We start from the raw sequence: 26165 nt of genomic DNA on the forward strand, positions 1-26165 counted from the left end.
TGTTATCATTCTGAAACCTTTTCTTGATACTGTCGCTGCAGGGTCAGTTTTAAATGTGCGTTTTAAGCAACGTTGAGCAACACTTTAACGGTGAATGAGTGAATAACAGTAGTGTCAGACAAGAGGAGTGGAGTTCCAAATTGGGGAATTTACAGGAATTTACTCTCCTCCCCCTCCCCAAAAACACTTCTGCTGGAGTTTAATCAACACCTATCATCATCACAATCATGTCAAAGTGTTTTTATCAAACAACGATTCTGGATTTTGATAAAGTACTGCACATGTTGTACTTCAAACTGCAGTCTTGACGTAATCTTGCAGCAAACATATTATAATCTGTGTTCGTTTCCAGGTGATATAAGTCCCTGGTTTAAGTGTGCGGGTGCAGCTCCGGTCCCTTATAGACCCGCTTGACCCCACACTCGCGCAGACAGACACGGGGCGCGGCAGGCAGACGGCCCCTGGGGTGGTCCTGTCTGAGGAGAGCAGTTATGGGGCACAAGCCGGGACACGTACCCTGTAATTGTAAACACGCACAGATTTACTGAGCGCGGCAGGGACTGGACACGAGCTGCCGTCACACCCAGAGTTCACACTTTGAGAGAAGGTTTGAGTTGGTTCTAATCCTTGTTTAGTCACGATCTAGTCCAGGTTTAGTTCCATGTTTGGTCTGGGTTTAGTCCCAGTTTTGTCGTGCTGTATGAAGTGTGAACGCAACCTTAATCCTGCTGTAGACTTGGTTTGGTCCTGTCATAATGCTGGTTAAGGGCGCGTTGAAACTTGCACAATCACCACAAAAATGTTAGCTAAACTGGGGCTAAACCCGGAAATAAATCTGGACAAGACCAGGACTGAACCGGGACTAGAACAGGACAAAACCAAGTATGCATCGGGACTAAAATGAGCCAAATTTAGCACCAAATAATGTGAATGCACCCTAAATCATGGTCGGGTCCTGGTTTAGTCCTGGTTTACTCATGGTCAAATCCTGGTTTAGTGACGGTCGAGTTCTGGTTTAGTCATGGTCGAGTTCTGGTTTAGTCAAGGTCAAATCCTGGTTTAGTCACGGTCGACTCCTGGTTTAGTCCTGGTTTAGTCACGGTCGAGTCCTGGTTTAGTCCTGGTTTAGTCACGGTCGAGTCCTGGTTTAGTCACGGTCGAGTCCTGGTTAAGTCACGGTCGAGTCCTGGTCGAGTCCTGGTTTAGCACTGGTTTAGTCATGGTCGGGTCCTGGTTTAGTCACGGTCGAGTCCTGGTTTAGTCCTGGTTTATTCACGGTCAAGTCCTGGTTTAGTCAGTCTAGTCCTGGTTTAGTCACGGTCGAGTCCTGGTTTAGCCCTGGTTTAGTCATGGTCGGGTCCTGGTTTAGTCACGGTCGAGTCCTGGTTTAGTCACGGTCGAGTCCTGGTTTAGTCAGTCTAGTCCTGGTTTAGTCACGGTCGAGTCCTGGTTTAGCCCTGGTTTAGTCATGGTAGGGTCCTGGTTTAGTCACGGTCGAGTCCTGGTTTAGTCACGGTCGAGTCCTGGTTTAGTCACGGTCGAGTCCTGGTTTAGTCACGGTCGAGTCCTGGTTTAGTCACGGTCGAGTCCTGGTTTAGTCACGGTCGAGTCCTGGTTTAGCCCTGGTTTAGTCATGGTAGGGTCCTGGTTTAGTCACGGTCGAGTCCTGGTTTAGTCACGGTCGAGTCCTGGTTTAGTCACGGTCGAGTCCTGGTTTAGCCCTGGTTTAGTCAGTCTAGTCCTGGTTTAGTCTGGGTCCTCGATTATTCACAGCTGAATCCTGGTTTAGTCCTGGTTTAGTCACAGTCGAGTCCTGGTTTAGTCCTGGTTTAGTCACAGTCGAGTCCTGGTGTAAGTATTACTGTTGAATCATAATTATTTTTGTTCAAATTTCTGTGATTATTCATGTCTGTATATGTGTGTATTATGATGTTCATGTTCATATCTTGTCCTGTAAAGCACATTGAGTTCCTTTGTCTACAAAATGTGCTCTAAAATACCTGCCTTACCTGGTGGTGGCAGTGGTGTAAATAGTAGTCGTAGTTGCAGTCGTTTGTAAGAGGTTCAAATGAATAAATGGCGTTTGCTTTGTAGCTGGAGTTTTTTGCAAATGTGGTTTTTACACAGACCAGCATTTTTTAAGCGTCACAGAGGCCAATCACAGCAGTGCATTCAGGTTTCTGCAGCTCACCACCAGACACACAGTCAAACACAGTACATCACATTTACCCGAGCCAGTGCAACATTTATTTGGAAATTTATGTTTTTGGTTTCTAAAGTTACAAAGTCGTTCTGTGTTGATTGATTGGGGCAACGACGGTGTTTTTGGACTTGTTGTTGTGTCTCTGGACAAGACACTTCCCCACGCAGTCAAAATACGTATGTGCAGATGGTTGCAACCGGAAAAGCATCCGGTAAATCACTGTGCAACCAGTTCACCGCGACAACAAAGGTTTAGTTTTGAACCTTGACAAATCTAAGAGCAAACTCGTGTCTTGATTTTGGTATTAGACTGTTGTTACATCGAAGACATTCTTTCACACTCACATTCCTGTTCCTGTTTTATAACTAACATGTCTGTTATGTCAATGCATATTTAACACAAAAGTGTTTTGCAAATTCCTGCAAGAAACGTAATGTCAAGAACGACACAACAACCCTCTTGAGCTCACATTTGTCTGACCTTCCAGACGCTTTTGAGCGAGTGCCACAAAATGGAAACAATAACGATGTACAAGAAGCAAGAAGAAAACGCACACGAAAATAGTTCTATAGATTACACAAAAAAACCTTGCGGAATTAACAAGCGTTCAAAAATCCCCTCATTTACAAACGCATATGCCACCTCCGCCACCGCGCAGTAACCTCTAATCACAACCCCAGAGCTTGGACATCAAATGAGGCAAGTTTAAAAAAAAAATCTAAAAAAAAATCATCAGGAGTAATTAACGCATTTTCATATGCAAATGTGATTAATGCAAAACTACAAAGTCATTATGCAAATCGACTTTTCCTTCAGCCCCTGTACAAATATTCGCAGCAGCTCAAATCAGGGATCAAGCTAACTATCTTTATTTTTGTTATCTCCCCTCTCTCTCTCTCTCTCTCTTTTCTCTCCTCCCTTCTCTTCTCTGTCGCTTTCCCAGAGTGCAGATAAGTCGCATGTGAAGTTATTTGGAAGTGTGTGTTTTCATGCGATGGCACCGGGGCTATGGCATTACATTGGCTGCCTACTGATTACGACTGGATGCTTGGCAGTGGAGCGAAACAGGGAAGTGCATGCAGGGGAGAGGCGGAGGAGGGGGACGAGGGGCGAGGGAAGGTATGAATATGCAAAAGCCTGATTGCTTTTCATGATTAAAGCCTATTTAATATGGAAATGAGAGCAAGCCAGGTGATTAAAGGAGCATGGGGTAGTGGGGGTGAAAAGAAAAAAGAAAAAGAAAAACAGGAGGAAAATACGGGAGGGAGGGGAGGGGAGGGAGGGGAGACACCTTGATGGCGGAAAGGTGTCGGATTAGCTTAGGCGCTCTGATATGATTGTGAATTAGATCGAAAGTGTTATTTGACATTGAGAATACATATAAGGATACGACAGGACATGCTCAGGTCAAACATATACATGCAGCTCATCATAGTTTTCAACTGCATCCATGGGATTCAGTTAGGGCCATTGCCATGGCAATTAACAATATTAACAAAACGACATATATCATCAGTTCTGATTTGCGGTCCTGTCTGCGTCTCATAATACTCGTTATGTTTGAGTGCCTTTTTTTCCCAGTGTAAGGCATACAGATGATTCCTTTCTTATTTGAATGTTTTGTGAGGGTCTTTTCCTCTGTCTGGGCCTGGTCATCTGTGTTTTTTATTTATTAAAATTTGTATTATTGCTTATTTTTTGAGTTGGCTTGGATTTGATTTTGATTTGATTTGACTATTTAAATTTTTTTACTCAATTTGAGCACTTATTATACTTTTTTTATATTCATTTTGTTATATTTTATGTGTGTGCAATACTTTGGAAACAGTTTTAGGCACCACTTTATAATAACTGCACTTAACAAAGCATGAACTAAGACTAATGACCATGTAGTTTATTTAGTATGATTCAGGTTTAGTAACTACTTAACTAGGGTTAGAGTTTATTTGTGATTATAAATCCTGAATGAGTTCTTCATGTTTCACTAAGGCAGGAATAAGTGCAGTTATTATAAACTGTTACCAGTTTGGTTTGTAAAATGTCCTAAATAAAGTGTAAAGTGGATTCGGACATTAAAAATCATAGTTGCTTATGATTTAGAGGCCAATAAACGTACCAATTCTGTTTGCGGTTCATCTTTTATTGGGGAACACAATTTGTCGCGTCGAAAAGTGAAGATAAAAGTCCATGCACACCGCTCTCGATTATAATCTATTGTTAGGAATTCGTCAAGTTGCACCAAAGGTTCAATGCACGTATTGACATTATTATGTTTCAAACACGGCCCAAACCGCACTGCAGCTGCGCAGGAGCCCTGGGCCACAACTGTCACACTCAGTGCAGCAGGAAATACAAGTTCACGTCAGCTATAATAAATAATGATTGAAAGTAGCACAATTGTGTAAGCCGCAATTCACTCATAATCTTCATTTTCATCTGAGTGGCCTGGAGATATGGAGCAGGACACTGAGATCTGGTTACAGGTTATCACTTGAGAAGCATGTGAAGATGCAGCTATAATGTCAGCGCCCAGTTTGGACAAGTTCATGGGCGTGGGTTTGTCACTGGAAATACTGTTTTGTGTCATTTATTTTTCAACTTCCGATGACCTGATGAAATGTGCTGTTGGATTAATCAATGTCAGGTTTTTAAATAGGGTCTGAATAGAATACTTTATCCTTATATTTTGTAGTTTTTACAGCGGACATCGTAGTTTGCAGGTTTGAGTTACAGAAAAAGGAAAAAAAATGAAGCTAAACCATAACTAGGCTATGATTTGCTTTTTATGGAATTACCCTTTGGTCGATCATTAATTAAATGCACAAAATAAGAAGGAAAAAGAAACAGACATGCTTTACATATAGGTATATCATCCATTATTTATATAGGTAAATGTTTAAAAAGGAATGATGCATGATATAACATTCACAGCTGCAATGATCTATTATTTGTTGGCCTGTTCACAGCAATGATCCTAATATTACTGTAAAGTGAACCTACTTAAACTCTACATTCATTCATTCATTGCATTATTGACATTCATTTTTTATTTTATTTTTTTTAAACTGTAGCAACAATTACTGCTTGGGCGGCAGTAGCTCAGTGGTAGAGTGCTCGTCTTCTGATCCAAAGGTCGGCGGTTCGACCCGCTCAGTCAGAGCGGTCAGATCCACTGGCCCGCAGGTTGGCGGTGCGATCGCAGCTGCCTCATGTGAATACTGCCGTTGTGTCCTTGGGCAAGACACTTAACCCAACTTGCCCCCCAGTGTCTGCGTACATCTGGGGTGTGAATGTGTGTGTGAATGGGTGACTGGTTCCTTGATGTAAAGCGCTTTGAGTACCTTGACGGTAGAAAAGCGCTATATAAATGTGACCATTTACCATTTACTGCTCTATACTGTTATCCAGGGGTTTTAGAGTGATGAAAATCTAGCACTAAACTGGCATTGTTGCCCTTAACAATTCTAAACAAAAAATGACATCTTTTGAACGGGCAAAGGTCCTCAAATATCACCTATAAAAGGAAGCTGAAACCGATGAATAGGCAGCATCCACACTCTGGCCACAGCAACACATCCATTGAGCTGCACTGGCAAAACAATGCAACAAAGTAAACAAAAGAGCTGAGGACGAACACGATAAGCTGCTGGTTCACTGATAGTAAATAGATGAATTACTTTAGAGTATCAAAACACTTTTGAATGACTGAATAACTGAAAATCCAATGAGGTGTGACGGCACGATCCCAAGCTCCAAGTGTTTAAGGGTATCTTTAAGTGTGCTTAAAGTATGCACCCTTATGCACTCTGTTCTGGCCCTAAATCCTACATTACTTTATTTCTGTGAGGCGATCCCTTTAGCACTCCATCTACAGGCAGCAGATGGAATTACTGTGGGAAAATAAACAAAGGCGACGTGCTAATGTAATGTAATGTGAAAAACAGCACAGGAGACCTCAGAAGCTCTACTTATGATGTCAAAAATATGGGACATTTGGAACCAAGTGTTTTTGAGGCTCAGAGGAGGAGAACCTCGTACACAGGATCAATGAAACAAGTATGAATGAAGCTAAATACAACTCCAGTTATGTTTTTAACAAGGTAACAATATTATAACATGGTTAAATGATCAAAACAGTCAATTTGGCCTAATATGTATCCTTTAAAGTACAAATGGTTCTTACATTTGAGAGGTTATTACCACTATAAACATGTGGCTTATCCTATTATGCTGAATTAAGAAATCATTATTTAGATTTTTGAATCATAAACACCAAAGGCAATGTGGGCCTTTATAAAATATAACTGCAAGTGGCTGGTGGGTGTTTAAGTCAAGGCATGTGTAAACGCTTTGATGGTGAAAAGCCAGTGTATTATGTCAGTTGAGAAAGTATTATTAGTATCAGAGGAATCCTGTAAGACGCGTCCAGCTGTGAGAGCGAGCAGAAGGGAGAAGCAGAGTGAGTCGTCAACGTAACAGAAGTATAACACGACAGGAAGTGATGGGCAGGCCTCAGCAGTAGCAGGAGGGAGATCTGAGGTGGACGCTCCACAAAGACCCACTGAGATGTTGAGGATGTCGTTGTCGCTCAGAGCACCGCATGAAATATTTATCCTGTGATCTCAAGCCACTGTGTTTGGCTGCAGCGATAAAAGAGGAAAGATGGACCGATGTTTTCTTAATGTAACTTGGGTTCTATATGTCGTAGTTGCTCATCAAAAGGATGTCTCCAGCTGTTTTTGATGGTTTTGGCACTTGTTTGGGAAGAAAATTGCAGAAAATGTAAGAGAAATGGACATAAATTAAGTGCTTCCTTTGGCTTTACCTAGAAAAGCCAAATTTTTAGTAACTCTGTGTCTTATTTGAACATTTTTTACAACATTTATGGTACTTCATCCTTATTCCTAACGTGCTTGGAATCATTGAACATTATTTTATATCAAGGAATGTGAGTTTTTTTTATTATTATTATTACAATAAGCGTAATAATTTTCCTTAAACGTGTATCATTTGTTATCAGAAATGTATTAATGCAAAATTAGGTAAAATAAAAGGAGCGATGTTGTTGTTGTGTGACATTTATTACTTTTATACTCATGATTACTTTACTATCAAATAAGGCTGAAAGGTTTGAGAACTGAAGATAATCAAAAAATAGTAGCTAGAAGTGGGAAAAATATCAAAATGTAGATGTAATATCGTAAATGCTGTTTTGAAGATTTTACAGGACAAAAGCTATAAAAAGAGCTGATTAAACATAAAAATAAAAAAAGCAATGTTGGAAACTTTCAAATCAAATTAAAAGGTGATTTTCTGCACTTTTGTAATTCATTTTTACAGACATTTTACATTTTTCAGACAATTAAACCTCAACTATTACGTTCAAAGACATGTTTTAACACATTTCCGTTGGATTTATATAACATAATCTGTTATCGGGATACTCGCCCACCACTATGCAGCGTCCCTATCATTGTCACACAAATTCTAGAACCACAGGAAAAGCACCACATCGACAGAGACAAGTCAAGACAAAAATGTGGAATATCGCCGTAACGCCACTTGTTTCATATGTAACTGCAAAGTGCTCCAAAGAGACCAGCCAGACCGGCCCGTCGCCCCGGGGAGCGGTTCAGAGCGGGGCCAGGGTCTCGCTTTACCACGGCAACAACAACTCCCAACAACCCACAGCGACAACCGCCCCGGCCCGGCCCCCCGATGACACGCATCATTCTTCACACGGGCCCAGCCGCGCCTTCATACACACCCGAGCGCATTAACATAGTGTGGAAAAAGGGCCACATGTAATGAGTGCATGCATCAGCAGCAGAAACTCAGGTCGGGAGAGAAGGCAGGGAAGGGGAAAAATAAAAAATAGAAAAGAAAAGGGGTGGGGGGGGAGAAGAGGGGCGCAGAAGGGCCATTTTTCATCGATGCCATGCACAGTGTGAGTTTGCGGGAGGAGGCTGCGTGCATCTTTTGGGCAGGATTGTGCTGGGCTTGCAAGCGTGTTTGCAGCTTAAGCATGCAGCCTGACAGACAATAGGGCCAGACAGGAAGTGATAAAACACAAGACGGCAACAGAAATTAAACAGGCAAGAGATGCGGAGTTAACGGTTCATCACGTAACCCGAATGACTTTAGAGCTTTTGGGGTTGTCCGACTCTTTGTAAATACTGGATTGAGATTGATAAAGTGTCTTCAATATTACCACTTGAGTTTAAAACAATGTATCTGGGTTATAAAACGCCTGCGCTGGAAACGATAGATGGGTATTTTTGGGTCTGAGACTGTCTGAGATGACACTGAATGTATTAAGGATTGGGCTCAAGTGTCTATGGATATTTAATTAATGGAGAAAGTTATAGTTGATTTGAAATAGGACTCTCTGATCACTGGTGTAAATGGGACATAAATGAGACAACATGTGACTTGTAAAGGCTATACTTTTGTTTTCCTCTCCGTGTCTTTTTTATTCTAAATTAATTTCAAAAGAAGGATATATATATTGCAATCATGTAAAGTAAATCTATTGTTTGTACGCCATGGATAGGGATGTGAAGATTATTTGGTAATTGTGATTATTCAGGTCACAATTTAATCATAAAATCAAAAGAATACAGGTATAACTATATTAGGATTGCGACTAGCGATTATTTTAGTAATCAATATGTATTATTAGAAAAAATCAAAAAATTGCTATTCTTTTTTTACCTTTTTGGTTAAATAATGTTGCCATCTTGGTTATAAAATGTCTTTTGACTTGTGTTTTACAGTCCGTACAGTCCAGATAACACTAACGAGTCATCCAAACACAATTATTGTCATAGTCGACGATTATTCTAGAAGTAAGAATAAGTTATGTCAACTCCAAAAATGTCAACTTAAATATAAGTGTTTTGTTTTTTAATCTGGCTGTTTATTTTACACGAGCTTCACAATTCACAAAGTAAATAAGGAATACACTGTTGTTCGCTCATGATCTCAATGTTTCTTCCTACAATAATCGCAGCACAAACGTTTTATTTCGTGACATCCTTAACCACGCCACAAACTCCTCATTACCACAGCCCAGTGTGTGTGTGCTCGCAGCCCATTGGACTTAATTAGGACTAATAATGTAATCTAATTTCGCTTAAAACTGGAGAATGCCTTGAGTGGCAATCTCCATGTGCTGAACAAAGCCCTCCTCCTTTATTGGCTGCTCCGAGTGCTTTCATGTCCTGTTCTCTTAGTGATAACACTCTGCTACTTCACTTACTTAAATGTCTTTCCCCTCCCCTGACCACACACAAGACAAAATACTGTGTGAACAAAAAGGATTGCAACGACATATTTGAGGGCAATTCAGAAATACTGATGTAGTTATTTTAGTTGAGGGGGAAAGTAATCGAGCATCAATAAGCAATTTCTAATGATTTATCGAATAGCTAACGATTATTCTAGTAGTCGACTGGTCAACACATTTTTAGCCAAGTAAAGGTTGAAATAAAGTGACTGAAGGGCGTCTAGATGAAGTATAGTCACAAATAAAGTGTAAAATTGATTAGAATATGACATAGTTTATTCTTTTTTGACATTTCGATTTATTGATGACACTGTCTTTGTTATAAAAAGGACTTTTCGCTTGTGTTTTAGAGTCTGTGTCGTCCAGATTACGCTTACGACGATCAAAATACAATCACTTTTGACAGTCGACAAGTCAAGATTAGTCGATTTATTGTCACGGCGGTATTGAATACAAAATAAGACATGAGAATCTTGAAGTACAGCAACACTTTAAGACAAATACAAACAATGCGAAGTGATGTTTCAGGCAGTTTACGGTCACAATTGATCCGTACTTAAGACAAGAATAATGCCTCGTGTCCTTAACCGCTGAATTGCTTTTGCTTTTCCATGATTTGCCTTGACATCCAACAGTGTGTCGCACATTACTTCTGATCTCTTTGATTCGGTGCAAACAGCGGCGGCCGCACACTCACAGCTGCGAGCCACACACCAGACCCGAGCGCGTCCACGCCTTGTCTCTACACTCCATATTACAGGAGTTTCTTTCAAAGCACTGCAAATGTGTTGTATCCAAATATTTGCACGTCAGCCTGATTCAGCTCCAGCCCCGTTTCCCTCAAAAGTCTTTTGTGATTTCACTGACACCTGAAATAATCGTTTAATTACATACGTGGCCTTGTTGGGAAATGGGAGGTTTTGTCTATAGGAGTTTTTGTTTATAAGAGTTCTTCTATTGAGTGTTTTTTAAACTTCCTATATTCTGTGATCTGTCCTTTTCCTCTGTATCTACTGCGTTGTATCAATGAAATTTCCCCATGTGTGGACAATAAAGGATTATCTTATCTTATCTTATTATACGAGATGATTGTAATCAAAGTGATGCGCTGTTGCGATCTAAAATGATATTGTTACAGATTAGTCTTTAAAAAGTATTCTGATGTATGTTTATTGATTTTTTTGTTTTTTTTGTATAGATTTAACTTAATTTAAGATTTAATTTTGCTTTGCTTTTAAAAGGTGAAGCTAAAACTATGCATAAAGTGCCTTTTATGACAAAATAAGACTAGTTCAGTAACATTTTATAACAGCTACAATACTTTAGCCTCATTAAAGCATGAACAAAGACTTGATTAATAATGAACAACATACTTTATTAAGAGGGATTCAGGTGTAGCTAACAAACTAACCTTAATTGCAAGCTAAAATTATATTGTTCCAGATTCTTTCAAAAGTATTCTAATTTTAAACCTTGCATATTTCCCCACAATCGTACACTTTTGCAAACACATATAATACGACTAAACCAGCCAGAAATGAAGTAAAATCATTTAACAACAACTATGATTTTTGTTTGTACTTTTATAGAATTGAAGAACAAACAGTAACAGCCACAACAACAAGAACGACACAACAAACATGACACAAAGAGGGGACAGAAAAACAAACAAAAACACATTGTTAGTCATATGTTGAATGGTTTAAGTGTGGTAAGTGTGGGTTATAAACGAGGAATTGCACTTCAAATTGATTTAAATGACTGATTCTGAATGACGAAAACAAACGCTAAGAACAAAAGATCGGAGAAATTCTGCACTTGTGATGTGAAAACATGAATGACGAGATTCCTGACGTCAAAAAGGTTCATTTGGTCTTCCAAGTCATTTATCAGATGTACAGTATTTTAAACAGCGAACAAGAAATCACTGCGCTGGTCTTTTTAACGAATATATATATATATGACTCTAGTCCTTATAGTTGTGTTTATCTTAATTATATTGTTTCTACTCTCCTGCTGTGCTTGAACTTCCTCACTAGGGGACATATCTTATCTTAAAAAGCACCCAAACTAATCACATCATTTGACAAACCCCCATTTTGATCACCCACTCCCTTTTTCAAATTCCGATTCTCCATTTGAAAAACAGTAGCAACGGACTCGTCATCGCTCCCCTTTTACCGCTCAAACGAATTCCTCTGAAGTGACCGTGTCTGCGCTAATTCCTAATCCACTCCCACGCCTCGACCCTTTATACTACACGACGACGCGCGTGCCGCGATCTTGACCCGAGCCGCGGTCTTTGCCTTTGCCAGATCTGTTGTAATCCCGGCCTGCTCCCGGGCGCTATGGCGACTGTCTCCTGTGATAACTTTGAACCGTTTTCCCCGCAGCGCTAACAGGCCCTTCTTCCTGCTTTATTAATCCCCTTCTCCTCACACACACACACACAGACACACACATTATAATCAGCTTTCTTTGCCAGCTTTACAAAAAAAAAAATGCAGCAGGATTTCTTTACAAAGACATGTCACGTGCACTCGCATAGACACACCACTGGGGGCGGCTCCTCTATCACCTTCTTCCTCTTCGGCTTTGCACAATTGGTTTCAGATGTAGAAGTGTGTGATGTGTTACTCAGAACGGTGTTGAATAGACACACTTTGGGTCTAATGAAATCATGGCGGGCTACATTAATCCCTCCTGAAGGCCACTGTCAAAATAACAAGCGGCTGGGATTCTTCAAACGCACTTATCTATCTTGGACAGGTGGGTACGACGGGCACGGGGCTGTTTAGACCGAGTGATTTGATTGGCTGCGCTGTGATTAACCTCGGTGAGGTGCGGATTGAGTCAGAACAGGTTAGTTTTGCAAAAGTTACCAACAATTGCGACCAGGGTGACGCGACTTGGGAACGCTTTAAAAACGGAAGCTGAAACTATTCTTTAAGTGCCTCTAAATGACAAAATAAGTGCGGTTGCACGGTTTGGGAACATGTTATAATAACATATATAATACCCTAACTCTTAAATCTAACCCCTTCAATAAGTATTTACTAAGCCAAGTCGTTGTGGATTATAAATCAAATATTTGTTCATGCTTTATTAAGGCTAATAAAGGTGTAGTTACTAAAGGCCAGAAAGTTGTCGACAAAATTAGTTTTCAACAGGTTTTCATCTATCAATTGAGAAAGACTGGTAAGATATCATTGACAAAAGACTTCTTCTCCTGGTTGATCTTTTTTTGTATCATCGATAATAAATATGATTGTTACTCATGAGAAGTTGTTAGAATAAAACATACTATGCATTATCTGTATGGTAGTTGGCCTTAAAACACGATCTGGAGTACGTTAACAGCGGAAATGCTCAGATTGAGTCTGACGATGATTTAGGACTTTAAAGCAGCACAGAGACCTCCGGGGCGCTACCTATGACGTCACAAATCTGGGAACGTTGAAACCGAGTGTTTTGCTGAGGCTCAGTGTGAGGAGGACTTACAAAACAGGATGAATCGACCATGAATGAAGCTAAATAAAACTCCAGGTACGGCGTTGATGAGGGAACAATATAAGAACATGGTTGAAAGCTCAAAAAAAAAAAAGGAAATTGTGCATAATATGTGTCCTTTAATGCGTTCTTCTTCTTTTGTTAGCTAAAGGCAACACGGCTTATCTTGATTTAGCATCTTATCCACAGAACTATTGGAACTATTCAGCCGCATGTGTGGTTGTGTTCCTGACAAGCTGCTACAAATCCCTGAATGTTGGTACAAAACTGGACTGAGCTACACCGTCAGAGTAAATGCCATAAACATACCTCCTCTCTCCTGTTTGGGGCAGATCCCTTTGGCCGGGGTCAGCCTCCTCTCCTCGTCGCGCACTCCGCCCGGCGACACCTGGACGCCCACCTCCACCGGGCCCCGGCCCAACTCCAGCAGCCGGGCCCGGGGCGAGATGGCCAGTCCGTTGGTGCCGCCCGACTCTCCCGGTTTGGAGAAGGATCCCGACGGACTCCGAAGCCCCCTGCATAGACGCCGCTTGTGCTCGATGAAAACCAGGATGTCGCCCAGAGGGAAGTTGGTCTGGCACTGGCCGCACGTCAGCAGGTCGTGTTCGCCGGGGCCTGTCCTGCGCGGGCTCGGCGTGGACGATTCGGCGGAGGGAGAAGGTGATGCCGACCCAGGGTCATGATTGGCTTCTGCTGTTGATGAGAACAAAACTCGATTTAAGACGAGACATTACTACTTTTGTTCATTTTTACATTGTTTGTGGTCAGTTTGCTTTTTCAACAGAAAAGCTTTCACCAGGAAACAACATAAATGCCCAGTCTGCACCTTAAGGTTTCTGGTTATTTAATTTAATCAATTTGCAGCCAAAGATTTATATGGGACAGACAATGTAACAATGTAAGTTTTTGACCAGGCTTTACCAATTTTTCAGATGTATATGTCAGTGTTTATAGGTAATTTTTTTGAAATTCTTCCACATAAAATGCCTTATTTATACAAAAACATAACATGATGATAAATGTGATAGCTCTAATTTAATCCTAAACACCTGCCTTGTCTAACCTTGATTTTAAAATTGAAAAAGAGTCAAATTTAACAACAGAGAGAACAGAGACTGGATTTTCAACTTTATTCCTACTTCCAGTTTTCCTTATGTCAATATTAGCAAAAAGTATTGACCAATGACCTCTCAAACACAGTCTCTCTTTTCAGGCACCTCCAGCACAGCAGCAATACCACCCTCCACCTCAGCCTCTCCATCTGCCCCTCACCATCTTTAGAGATTTTCCCAACAAATCTATCACGCTCCCCTTTATAACGCTAACGTCCAAAGCTCACCCATTTGACCCACTTTTTCCTATCACATCTCACACATGTAAGGTCCGTTTGAACCTGTTGTGGTCAAGTTCAGTCTTTTTTCATACTAGTTCTTCCCTTGTGTTGCCTAATAAAAGCTCCTGTTACATTCATGAGACACAAAACAACACACTTCTTGGCCGCGACAACACCTGCGTGGCTTATCAGGGGGAGATCAGTGTGGGTGGGACGTGACACCGGCGTATATATGGATATCTGTGTGTGTGTGTGTGTGTGTGTGTGTGTGTGTGTGTGTGTGTGTGTGTGTGTGAACCAGGATATGCTATTCATCTTCTGTGTTTCTGGTGAGGTCCTTGGCGGCACTGAGCTGTCATGTCTGTTCCCCGGCTGCCTTCACCACGTGGGACGCAGCCGAGCCGAGCCAGGGCCACCGGCGCATGTGTGTGTCTTTTACATCGACGAGAAAGAAGGAAAAAAGAAGCAAAAAAAAAAGATGTCTCTATATGAATAAGAGCAGGTGAAAGGCTGTGCTCTCTGGCCATGGGGTTCAGCAGGGTGAGAGATTAGGACCGTTGCTTTTGTGATTATCACTTTAAAACTAAATGTATTTATTCTTTTTAAAGCTGGAAGCCATAAACAGTGACAAAATCGATATAAAATAAACAAATAATCCAGCAAAGTAAGAGGAAATGCATAATGTGTTTGAAATGTGTTTATTTCTTATTATCAGTCCTTTTCCCCCCCCCCAATTTAAGTTTATGAGAATTGTTAAAACATGAAAAATAAAATAAGATAAACACATATATTGCCATTCAAGTTTATTTTTTTTATTTTTTTTAATTTTCAGTACAAATTTTACATAATTGACAACAAAGACAAAAACATGTCTTTTAAACAAGCGCCCATTTTCTCTCCAATGTGTGTTTTATTAAAGTTTAGAGAATTCAAAATGTAAATGAACATACATACAACTCCTCATAAACCTCTCAAATCTATGTATGTATTTATTTTTGTCATTTTTAATCTCTTTTTTCCTTTTTTGTTGTATCACTGAATAATAAACGTGAGAAAGTAAGACGTCTACATTTCAACCGCAGCAGGTGAAAATGCTGTATCCTCCACAGATAGAAAATCTATAAAGCTAAAACCTGGGGTCCTGTTAAAAGAGTAAATCTCATTCTTCACAGATCCGACACGGTCATTAATAACCATTACATACTGGCCCTATCTCCCCCTCACCCTCTCCCTCCCCTCCCTCCCTCCCCTATGGCGCACTCCCGGTCCCACAGCTCAACACAAATCCCTCATGGACAACCTCCGCTTCAGGATTTTCTCAACACTACCCTCATGCACCGCTATGAAAATGTGTCCGGCTGTGAGGAAAAAAGGAAAGAAAAAAGGAAACCAGGGGGAAACTATAGAAGAATTCTGTCAAAAATAAGGGCACCTGGACAAAGAAAGTTCACATTTTCTCTGCAGGTTTATGCATTGTCAATTGATGAAGACACTCGTTCTATTAAAAGAGAAAACGTTTTCAAATTTGCACTTTCTATAGTGTGTGTTTGTTTGTTTGTGTATTGTTAAATATTGTACAAAAGCAAAACTTATCGTGGTTGAACCATTAACATGTACTTGATTTCTCGTTGCTTGCCGGAAATCTAATCTAAATACGTATAAAGTATTGGGTTTTATTTATTATTTTTTTTTATAAACACACATCCCTAAGTATTTTGTCCTCTCATATATGACATCTAAGTTTAGAATAAAATGTGGATGTCGAGGTATGATTGCCCGAATGAGTCAAAGGCCCCAAATTTTTAACAGATTTCTTCTTCTTTTTTTTTTATCTACGTCCCAAATTGAATCTGATGAGCACCCAATTTTGCCGAACAGTATTTATCGTTTATTTTTTTTAAATGAAAGTCCAAATATATGTTTACAATTGTTCTCACTAATAACGTCTCACTCGCCATCGATGCAATCCGGCTTTGATCACAAACCGTCTGAAAGGTGCTGCCTCTCTAAACTCCGTACGTGTAAAAACATCCACAACCCGATTATTAAAAACTCTCTTCTTTTTTGTCTTCTTCCCATGCTAATCCCCACTGCCTCCCTCCTCCTCCCCCTATACACTCTCTCAAACACGTTCCAGTCCACTCAGTTCGCCCTGGAGTGACGAGCCGATGCCAAATATCTTTTCTCTAAATGGCGATGGCTTCCTGGACGCCTGCCAAATCATTTCCATCTCATAATCTTTGGCGGCAAAGAAGGAACACAAACACATATTTACCTACAGTTCACAGCTTGTGACCGTAATTCACATGAAGCGGTGTTCCGGAGTCGTGCAACTGTGCATATACGGTGTTGATTGTGCCGTACGCGCCGTGCATTTTTAACAGGACATCTACTATCTGCTTTACAATATGGCGGGGGGGGGATCTTTGTTCTGAGAAAGGCGGGCGTTGATTTGAAAAGTACGTCTGCAATCGAAGCGGTTGATAGACACCTGGGCATTTGGAATATGCTCGGGTGAGATGGCCTCTGGGTACGAGCTTGTAAATTAGCAAGTTGGCACCGTCACCGTGCCACGAAAATAGCAGTCGGACATGTTCAAAAAGAAGAAAGTCGACGGTTGTGTCTCGAGGCTTTTACCTGCATGTGAGAACAACAAGAAGAAACATAACATGGATTCTATGGACACAAATACCCCGAAGTGGAAAGTTGCACATGAAAGAATAACAGGCTAATGTTGGCTAGCGTCATGACAGACAGAGCTTAATTCCTCTGTATAAACTCCAACGTGAGAGGGACATGCTTGATGGGTAACGGAGCCCAGCGGACGCACTGTCAGACGTGCCAACGACGAAGGAGAGGAGAAGGAAAGAGAAGGAAAGAGAAGGAGCGAGAAGGAAAGAGAAGGAGCGAGAAGGAAAGAGAAGGAGCGAGAAGGCGTGATGATGGCAATGAAACCCAGCTGTCTGACACGATACCACACGTTCTCTTAGCTGCTATGTGCACGCCGCTGCGCCGGGCCTACAGTGACAGTGAGGAGGAGAGAGTGAGCAGAGCCGAGGCAGGGGAGGTGCAGTCAAGCAGCCTTAGAGCGCCCCCTATCAGCCTGACAGGGACACAGGCAGAGTCAGGCAGTGCTGCTGCTGCTGCTGCTGCTGCTGCTGCTGCTGCTGCTGCTGCTGCTGCTGCTGCTGCTGCTGCTGCTGCTGCTGCTGCTGCTGCTGCTGCTGCTGCTGCTGCTGCTGCTGTACGAATGCCCCGGTCTCTGCGCAGCCACTGGTGCACAATGCAGACCAGATGGGACACACACAATGGAGTTCTTTGAGTAAAACGTCCAGCGTATGACAATTCAAAAAGTGAAGACAATATCTGCACTTTTACAAACATATACTTCACGCTGGTTTTCAGATGGTTCAATTCTTAGAATTTACCTGGACACGCTTGCACAAAACTTGTTCATCTGAAATTGTTGCTTTCGATTTCCTAAAACTGCATTTGTGGCTTACAATATTTGCTATTTACTGCAGATAAAAAGTCTAAGTTTAAGGTTGAAGGATATTGATTGATTTATTGGTTTGACGAATGCTTTAAAATACAAACTTATATACTGCACAGCGTTATATATATACACCGTATTCATAGATCTGCTCTGACAGCTCCACACAACAGATGGATGTGCTTCTCCTGTTAATGTCCCGGGCTGACACATTGTTCTAAGGTACAGCTAAAGCCAGGGGCGCTCACATGATAGTCCTTCCTCTCCATACAGCATGAGTTCAGACCTGCCTGCATTTCTTTGTTTCTGCTAAGTCTGCCCTGCTGAAGGCGCACACATGCACAGCCCACAGGGAGAAGTCGGGGTAAGATTCGCGCTGTCATTGAAAATAAATGACACCGGCAACGATGCAGATGGTTGCAATCAAAAATTCAAACAACAAGCAGCCTCGCTTAGCCTATCCCTTTCCCCCCTCAGCTCCCTGTGCCAGTGAGAGCAGCAACAGAGCATTGTGCAAGGCCCGGGTTGTGTGCGTTTCATTATCTTATCACCATTTAATCTGTTGCAGGCTCATTACTTATCATAAATCTTAAATTATTCAATGCAAAAAAAGGAGAACAAAATATGACTTGCGCAGCTGAATGGGACTTGTCACTAAATCTCCATAAATGACTTGTCAGCTCTGAGGTATGACATTTGGAAATATAAATCAACTTTGCGCAACAGTTTCAGGCAGATAATAATAATGATAATCTTTATGGCAGTGCAAAATTGATTACATGTGTTCAATAATAGTGAAATACAGGAAGAAAATTTGCAGAAATTGAGCAAAGGCAAAATGTGTACCGTAAATCAACCAGCACTCGCCAGTCATCTTTGAGAGATCTTATCATCCGGTTACCACGACGTAAGAGTGTGTTGCACTCCAGCAGCAGCCATATGGAGGGAGTGAAGAAGAGCAGTGTTTCACAAGTAGCATGCGTAAACAGTCATGACGAGGCAGCTCATATTAATGCTATTATTAGCATCTGCAAGCGAATCTATCTATCTATGAATTCAATAACCTGCTCTTCTGCCTTAAGTAAGTAACAGTAAAAGCCTGGACGGTCTTTGTCTTATTTTTAAACTGAGAGGAAAACTTGCAGTGTGCACCCAGCGGGGTTATGAGGTGTAAAGTTCGCTGTACATCATGTGTTCTGCTGTCTATTCACCTGTACATTGCATGCATATTTGAACTTAATGTCTCCGAAAATGCATTTCCAGTACATGTCGTTATATGCTTGCTCCAAAAGTATGCTGATTTACAGGTTCCTTTCACCAATACAGCTTGTCCTATACAGACCGGTGGCTGCAGGGCTTCTGTGCATTCAAAAGTCACACCGGAATACCCTTCTCTTTTTCACATTTCTATATCTGACACGCCGCTTGATTTATGCTGAACACTGACTGCATTTTCAGAGCATCTATTGCAGCATCATTAAAACATACTGTACTTAAAACAGAGGCAGAGTCAACACTCATTGTCATATTTTCTAGTTATATTGAGTCAAGTAAGTATTATTTTGAGCTGGAGGTGTAATCCTGTTTGCCTACCTTTTTTTTTTATTTACTCACAAAAAACTCACTTTTTGCAAGTACATGAATGCATTCAACTTTGACTGTCATATGTCCGTCACTCAACAAAGTGCAAACTGAATGCTCCTTGAATGTGTGCATTGTGGACTATGAGGTGCGTTTAACTTTCTTTTTTTCTTTTTTTTGAACCAACTGTGGAAGGTCATTGTCATAATAGGCCAAGAAGTGTGCAAGAAGAGCAAGTGAGAAACAGGTAAGACAGGATTCAGGCCCTCCAGATGGCCCAGTGCATGAGTATCCACTGTCTTCTTCTGTTACTCAGCACTACAGACACTTACACTCACAAGGCCTGAGTGAAGTAACCACTACATGGCCACAAAATGAGCCTAAGCATGCAAATCTACCTCTGCATTATTCATTGTGCACACAAACAAGCGATAAAATGTGACAAGAAATCGCATTGATTCTCTTGAAAATAAAAATAAATAAACAGTCAAAAAGGGAGGTTTTATGGACAGTAAAAAGAAATGCTATGGCAGATAAGTTGTGTCAAGTGCAAAGGATATCAAATAATGTGTGTAAAGGAGGAGGAAAAAAGAAAGGGGAAAACACAGGAAAGAAACAATGAGTAATTTTGCAATACCTGCAAACATGAGGCACACATGTAATTCTTTGTGCGCAAAGTGTAAGAGCCTCAAATGAAGTTGCAAATACGTCAGTGTGTGGAGCTAAAACGTGATTTTTGTGAAAGAAATAACACAGACTTTCGCCATTGAAACATTTACCCTCCTGACTTCTATATTTACGCACGAAATTGCTCTAATTATTTCCAAACTGCGCTGGGATAAACGCAGAACATGTCGTCGGGGCGCAGAAGAGCTGCCTCTTATTGCTCTTCAACACATTGGCCAGAGATTACATCATAAACTTCTGCTGTGAATTAGCCAGATTAAGGCCCTCCACATCAAATTGGATTTAGGCTAAAAGCGCAGCGCCGGGACATGAAGGAGGTTAGATTGATAGAATTGATTTCAAATTGGATTATTTTTAATCACATGCACCCCTCTGAAATATTTGCATATAATCTCTAAATTGAATCAAAGATGTGGAGGCAGGTTGTGAAAGTTTAACGCAGAGTCTTTGTTCAGAGGGATTTTTTGCCTTGTGCACCTTTACGCACATGTGCCACGGAAACACAGTTGAGTGACAAGATAATATGAAGACACACAAACTTTAGGCCTATCAATTTATCAAAAAAACCCGGCTGAGAGGTTGCACAATGACGCACAATAAACAAACACGCTCAGTTCCAGTGTCTGCAGTGAAAGTTGTACCAAACAAGATCTTACCGGATACACATTAATAACAGGGTGCGCGTGTTGCCATATGGAAAGTGATGCATTTGGTTTGAGTCCACGCTGAAAGCTCGCGCGTGTTCGACACACACTTTAGACTCGAGCACTTTTGCAGAAATTACCATCAAAACCTGGCAATTGTACTAAACCGTAATGATTAAATAAATAAATAAATAACTGCAGATGATGTGTGTGTGCGTGTGTGTGTGTGTGTGTGAGAGTGTGTGAGTGTGAGTGTGTGTGTGAGTGTGTGTGTGTCCTTCCAATAAAACTGATAATTATAATGACGGGGGAAAAGTTACATCAGTTAAAAGATGTGCACGTGGTTTGATTATTAGTGTAAGATGCGTTCAGTTCAGAGCTTTGAGCGCGACTTTTAATCATGACTTTAAACTGTGTATTACCTGTAAAAAAGCCACTCTAATGAACTTGATGCACACAGACAACACGCAAACACGCATTTCACACTCAAAGCATGCGCGCGGGGGGACTCACCTTGTACCGTCTCCCTGTGCGTCAAAGATAAGTGCTGCGGGTTCACCTGCTTGCGACGGGACATTGCCCCGGCATTTACTCTGGCATCGCCCGGTGAACGGCACTTGGAGTCGGCTTGAACCGTGGTGTCGGTCCTTTCTGGCGTTCAACTATCCGCTCTTCCCTCTCCTCTTCCTCCCGGTCTGATTCAGTTTTTGTGTGTGTTGTGTTGGCCAAAGACGTGTCCACCTGAGCGCCGCGTAAGTAGAGACTCTCGTGCGCGTTTACGAGACGCGTTTCCAAATCCCGGACCCGCGCCGCTCTCTCCAGAACACAGCTCGCCCCGCTTTTCTTTTTTCTTTTTTTTTAAAAATCGACCGCCGCCGCCGGTGTGTGTTTCTCTAGGATCCCGCACAGTCCTCGCGTGTTTCTAAACCGCTGGGGAAGAAAAGAAAAACACTGAACCGCTTTTGGCACCGCGTCGACCTCCTGCGCGTCTTTGGAACGGCGCGCGCGGCAACTCTAGGCTCCGCTGGCCACCGCTGATGGAGAGTGTGCGTGAGCGCGAGCGGGAGGGAGAGGAGTAAACGAAACGGGCAGATAAGACACCTCCTCCTCCTCCTCCTCGTGCTGCGGCGGCTGCTGCTGCTGCTGCTGCTGCTGCGTCTCTCCAAAAAACACGCAGCGGAGGGTCCGATGTTCCTCCACTTTGTGTCCGAGGCGCGACTTGTACAGTTTGAGGCTCACGCGGGATGAAAGGGGGGGGACTGTGATTGTGGGGGGGACTATATGCAGGGGCGTGCGTGCGTGCGTGCGTCTGCGTGCACGTGCCAGGGGTGGGTGGGGATGGGTGGTGGGTGGGGGTCGCCTCTGCCTCTGCCAAAACAGTGGGATGGGAGGCAAGTCCAAGAGCAGCCGGTGACGTTTGGAGAGACTCGGACAGGACCGGACCTCCGCGCGCGCGCTCCCCGCTCAGACGTTTGACTTCAGGCCCCGGTGTTAAACTCTTCTCTTAGCGCAGCTTAATGGCTTTTTAAATAAGTGATCTCTGCATTCGTCAGTGCACAAGGGGAGTGTAGGGTTAATGTGTTCGCATGAAGAGGAAACTACTTTTTATACTGTTCTGTTGCTGTTTTAGTTGGTGATCCAGCGGCAAATAAAGCAAATCCTCTCCGTTCATCAAATAGAAGTGTCAGTCAAAGCCTTCTGCAGCACGTCACAAAGTCGTTCCTTACTTTTAAAATGCTTTTAGCGTTCCTTTGTTCAATATTTTGGCTGAGCTGACCTTCTTACAGGATCAAACGTTAAGCATAATAAAACTGGTTGTTCTTTCATTACCTAATATAGTGTATTTTTGCAGCAACAAACTAAAATTGTAGATAAAGAGAATACAATTGACAATAATGGTGATGGATTACTGCTAAAACTATGATATTTCTAATGTGTTATTTATTTGTAAATACTTACCTAATTACATCTTTCCTTCACTTGCAAATATGTGCACATTTTGTATGTTCACAGCTTTAAATACATCATAAAAATAATAATACAACGTTGACTGTGTTAAAAATACAGTTTTTATAGTTCAGTTGTTGGTGGGTGATACATTTTCCAAAGAGAAAATGCAGAGCAGTGGAAAACACACTGCATTTAATCTGTCCATCAAATGTGAGCGTCAATCAAAGCCGTCTGTAACACACCGCAGTCTTTTCTTCCAGTTTAAAGAAATACTAGGCTACGCTTTACATTTCGAAGATTGAAGATTATTCTAACTGATCGATAATATGTTTTATGCAAGTTGGAAATTAACAAAGAAACTACAAACAACAACAACAACAACAACAACAACAAGCCTCTGTGTTCAACCAGACTAGAGCTGTAAATAAAATAATAAGCAAAGACAATTTAATTCAAGATAATTTAGAGAAGGGTACAACTAAAGTCACCTAACCTAACCTCCAAACGCATATTTAACGATTATTTAACACCTCTCTTCTCTTATTTCAGGACGCAGGATTAAAATAGAGACTCTAAATGCCAAATTTTCTTTAGATTTGATTATTCTGATTAGCTGTGTTTGTACATCCTGGTTTTGTGTGACTGTTTAATGTCACCGCTTTGCTTAGGTATTTTCACTTCCTGGCGTGATTTCTTGGCATCTGTCATTTCTTACATAGTTTAAATCTGACTCTACCTTTGTTTTCTATTGGTTATTTAAAAGCCGGTCTTTTCCTTGAACTGTTGGTCTGTCCATCCCAAAACAAATCGTCTAACCTTTTGACCTCTTTGTGATTGACAGAATTGAATAAAAGTCTCCCTCTAAAGCAGAATTTCTTCTTTATTTGTTTTGTTTATTTGTGCAATCGCCCGACATCAGCGTTTACTCTTGCTTCTGTTCCCTTCTTCAAATGGCAAGCCACTATTTGTGTGTCTGTCACGGAATACACCTCAATAATCTGACAATCCTCCATTTGTAGCCGTACTTAACGCGATTTTAATGATCTTAAATCGCTTCCTGACCCACAAACAGGATGAAATATGCCTAAATAGTGCAAAAAGAGTCTTCACCAATCCCTCTTTTTTCGTTTTAAATGATGTATTGCATTTGATAATAGGTAACATGCCTCTCCACAGTGTAAAGTGCAGGCATGAACAGCCACATTCTTTTGTTGTCAGTGTCATTTGAATATGCGATGAGGCAACACTACCCTCTGTTGGCACAAGATATTATTTTAAAAACTTGAACCAAGCACTGCAAGCCAAAAAAAAGAAGAAGAAAAAAGCCTCCCAATTTGCTGTTTGGTCCCTTTCAATATGATGGAGCCAAAAGGTGCAATTAAAGCTGATCATTTCACATATAATTTAGTCCATGAGAACGCGCACAAAGCTCGCTATATATGGCTTCCATTGTGCGCCGTGGCAACATGGGCTATAATTTGGTAAAATACATGTAGTCGCGGGATAGAGGAAAAAAAGGCTAATACGTGCGCTCAAAGTTGACACTATTGCTTTGCGGCTCAGCGGAGTGAGAGGCTACGGCAATACATTTTATAGTCGACCATTAATAAAAGATGGCGGGCAATTTTAAGAGCATTAGAAGTTTGATTGCTACGGGGCTGCCCAGGGGGACTCTCAAGACAGTAATTATTTATATAAATGAAATGTCATCTCGGCTCTGGCTCAAGTAACCTCAGTAGACTCGGGGAAGGGACGAGCCGGCACGACGACCCGGCTCCGGTTTTACAATTGATATTATTTGGCGGCGGCTGTCCACAGCAAAGTGTAAAACGTGTCGTGTCAATTTTTACGACAAGAAAAAAGGCCGGACACCTGCACTTTTGGCTGTTGTCGGCGGCAGCGCAACTCCTTGATCCACACCCTTGGGTTCCTCAATTATACATCAGTGTCTCCGTAATGGCGTGTGCGTCTTGCCATAGCTGGGGGCCAAGGCTGTTTAGAGTGGGTTGCTCGAAGGGCGAGCCGCACAGAGATATCCTGCATGTGGACACGGGAAAGGTTTTAAGTCCAAAGTGTTGCCTCGGAGGGCGACACGCATCGCCGGGTTGTAGCTGCCAAGAGTCGAGCGGGGAAGAGCAAGCGGAGGAGATGGGAGCAAAGGAACAAGGGGAAGGACATGCAGGGGTTCAACGTGACGCAGCGTTTGGAGTGGGAAGAGTGTCCGGTGCTTTTGGGAACGTCCGTGACATGCGAGTGCGGGAGGGCAAGTGTGGGTCAAATGATCTGAAGCGGGAGTTCTGGGTAGGAATGTGAGCGTTATTGTGAGAAGAATCAGCATTTACGATTATTATTGTTATTATTATTGACAGCAGGACCAAATCCTTAGTTGTTTTTTTCCATCCTGTTTCATCCCATGATTCTTCTTGTGTGTGACCAACTTTTTAAGATAAGATAAGCCTGTATTTGTCTCACAATGGGGAAATTCCAGTGCTGCAACACAAAGTAGGTACAGAAGTAAATAATGAAAAACAGATAACTTAAATAACTTAATAAAAAACACTCTTGTAGAAAAGCTCTTATAAAACTCTTACAAAAAACCTCTTATACTCTTGATAAAAAAATAATAATAATAACAACAGGACAGACTTTGTGAATGATTAAATAGGTTCATGTGACAAACAGCCAGATAATTGAGCACTTTATGGGTTAACGTTTAAGGAGTTGATTGAAAGTTTGATTTTGCCTCAAAATTGTCACTTTTTTTTTTTTTTTTGTCAAAGCAACGTACACAAGTATCGTCTGCTAAAGCGTACACAAGCCACTGACTAAACGTAACACGGCTCCAGCTTGGATGATACACGCCGTAACCATGTCTCACGGCCGTATTGCTTTCACTTGAGTCAGAGCCATTACGATGTTTGCAAGCGGACGAGAGTGCATATAAATGTACATGGAGAAACGGCTGAGATTCTGGGTCGTGAGCCTTTGTCACGTGTCGCCGAGGCTGTACGTTTCATATTGCACGCTCTCTGTCTACGCCCCCCCAATTAATATCTTAAAATAGACCCGAGTGAGAAAGCACTAAACGCATATTAAAGGTTTAACGTTAAGTCTGCCGGTCAGGGGGATGTTGCTTGATGACTCGTGACATCTCCTACAATGAAAGGTCCGGCGCGCGGTAATTCGAATATTGCTGTGGGATTTGCTTAGTGCCTGCTTCATTATGCAGTGTTTAATATTAATAAAGAAAGTACAAGTATATATTATTCATAAGCTGATTTACATGTGTGTGTGTGTGTGTGTGTGTGTGTGTTGGGAGGAGGGGGGGTTTGGTTTGAGTGACAGATTGAGACGCTCCTTTGCTACAGGCGATACAACGAGACAAGGTTCTTACTTTTCCAAGGGACGCATGGTGACGATTCTGCTCACAATTAAGAGGGTTTGTCGTCGGAGCAAAAGTGAATCTATAATGCATG

General features: G+C 41.7%; 1 protein-coding gene across 2 annotated transcripts in view; it reads right to left on the reverse strand.

The window, feature by feature from the left end:
- bcl11bb (BCL11 transcription factor B b) overlaps nt 1-21494 on the reverse strand; it is a 44145-nt gene extending 22651 nt beyond the window's left edge. Inside the window, exons 1-2 of one of the 2 annotated variants that reach the window (XM_072444829.1) lie at nt 21253-21494; nt 13311-13691 (exon numbers count right to left, since the gene is read on the reverse strand). In XM_072444829.1, the coding sequence (XP_072300930.1) occupies nt 13311-13691; nt 21253-21316 (445 nt within the window). In that variant the 5' untranslated portion in view covers nt 21317-21494. Of the gene's footprint in view, nt 1-13310; nt 13695-21252 lie in introns of both variants that reach the window. The other variant, XM_072444818.1, reaches the window with a different exon arrangement.
- Nucleotides 21495-26165: the final 4671 nt, after the last annotated feature.

Source organism: Eucyclogobius newberryi, unplaced genomic scaffold (genome assembly GCF_026437365.1).
Source record: "Eucyclogobius newberryi isolate DKJ021-1_F unplaced genomic scaffold, fEucNew1.0.hap1 SCAF_1, whole genome shotgun sequence".
In the NCBI taxonomy this organism is placed as follows: Eukaryota; Metazoa; Chordata; class Actinopteri; order Gobiiformes; family Gobiidae; genus Eucyclogobius; species Eucyclogobius newberryi.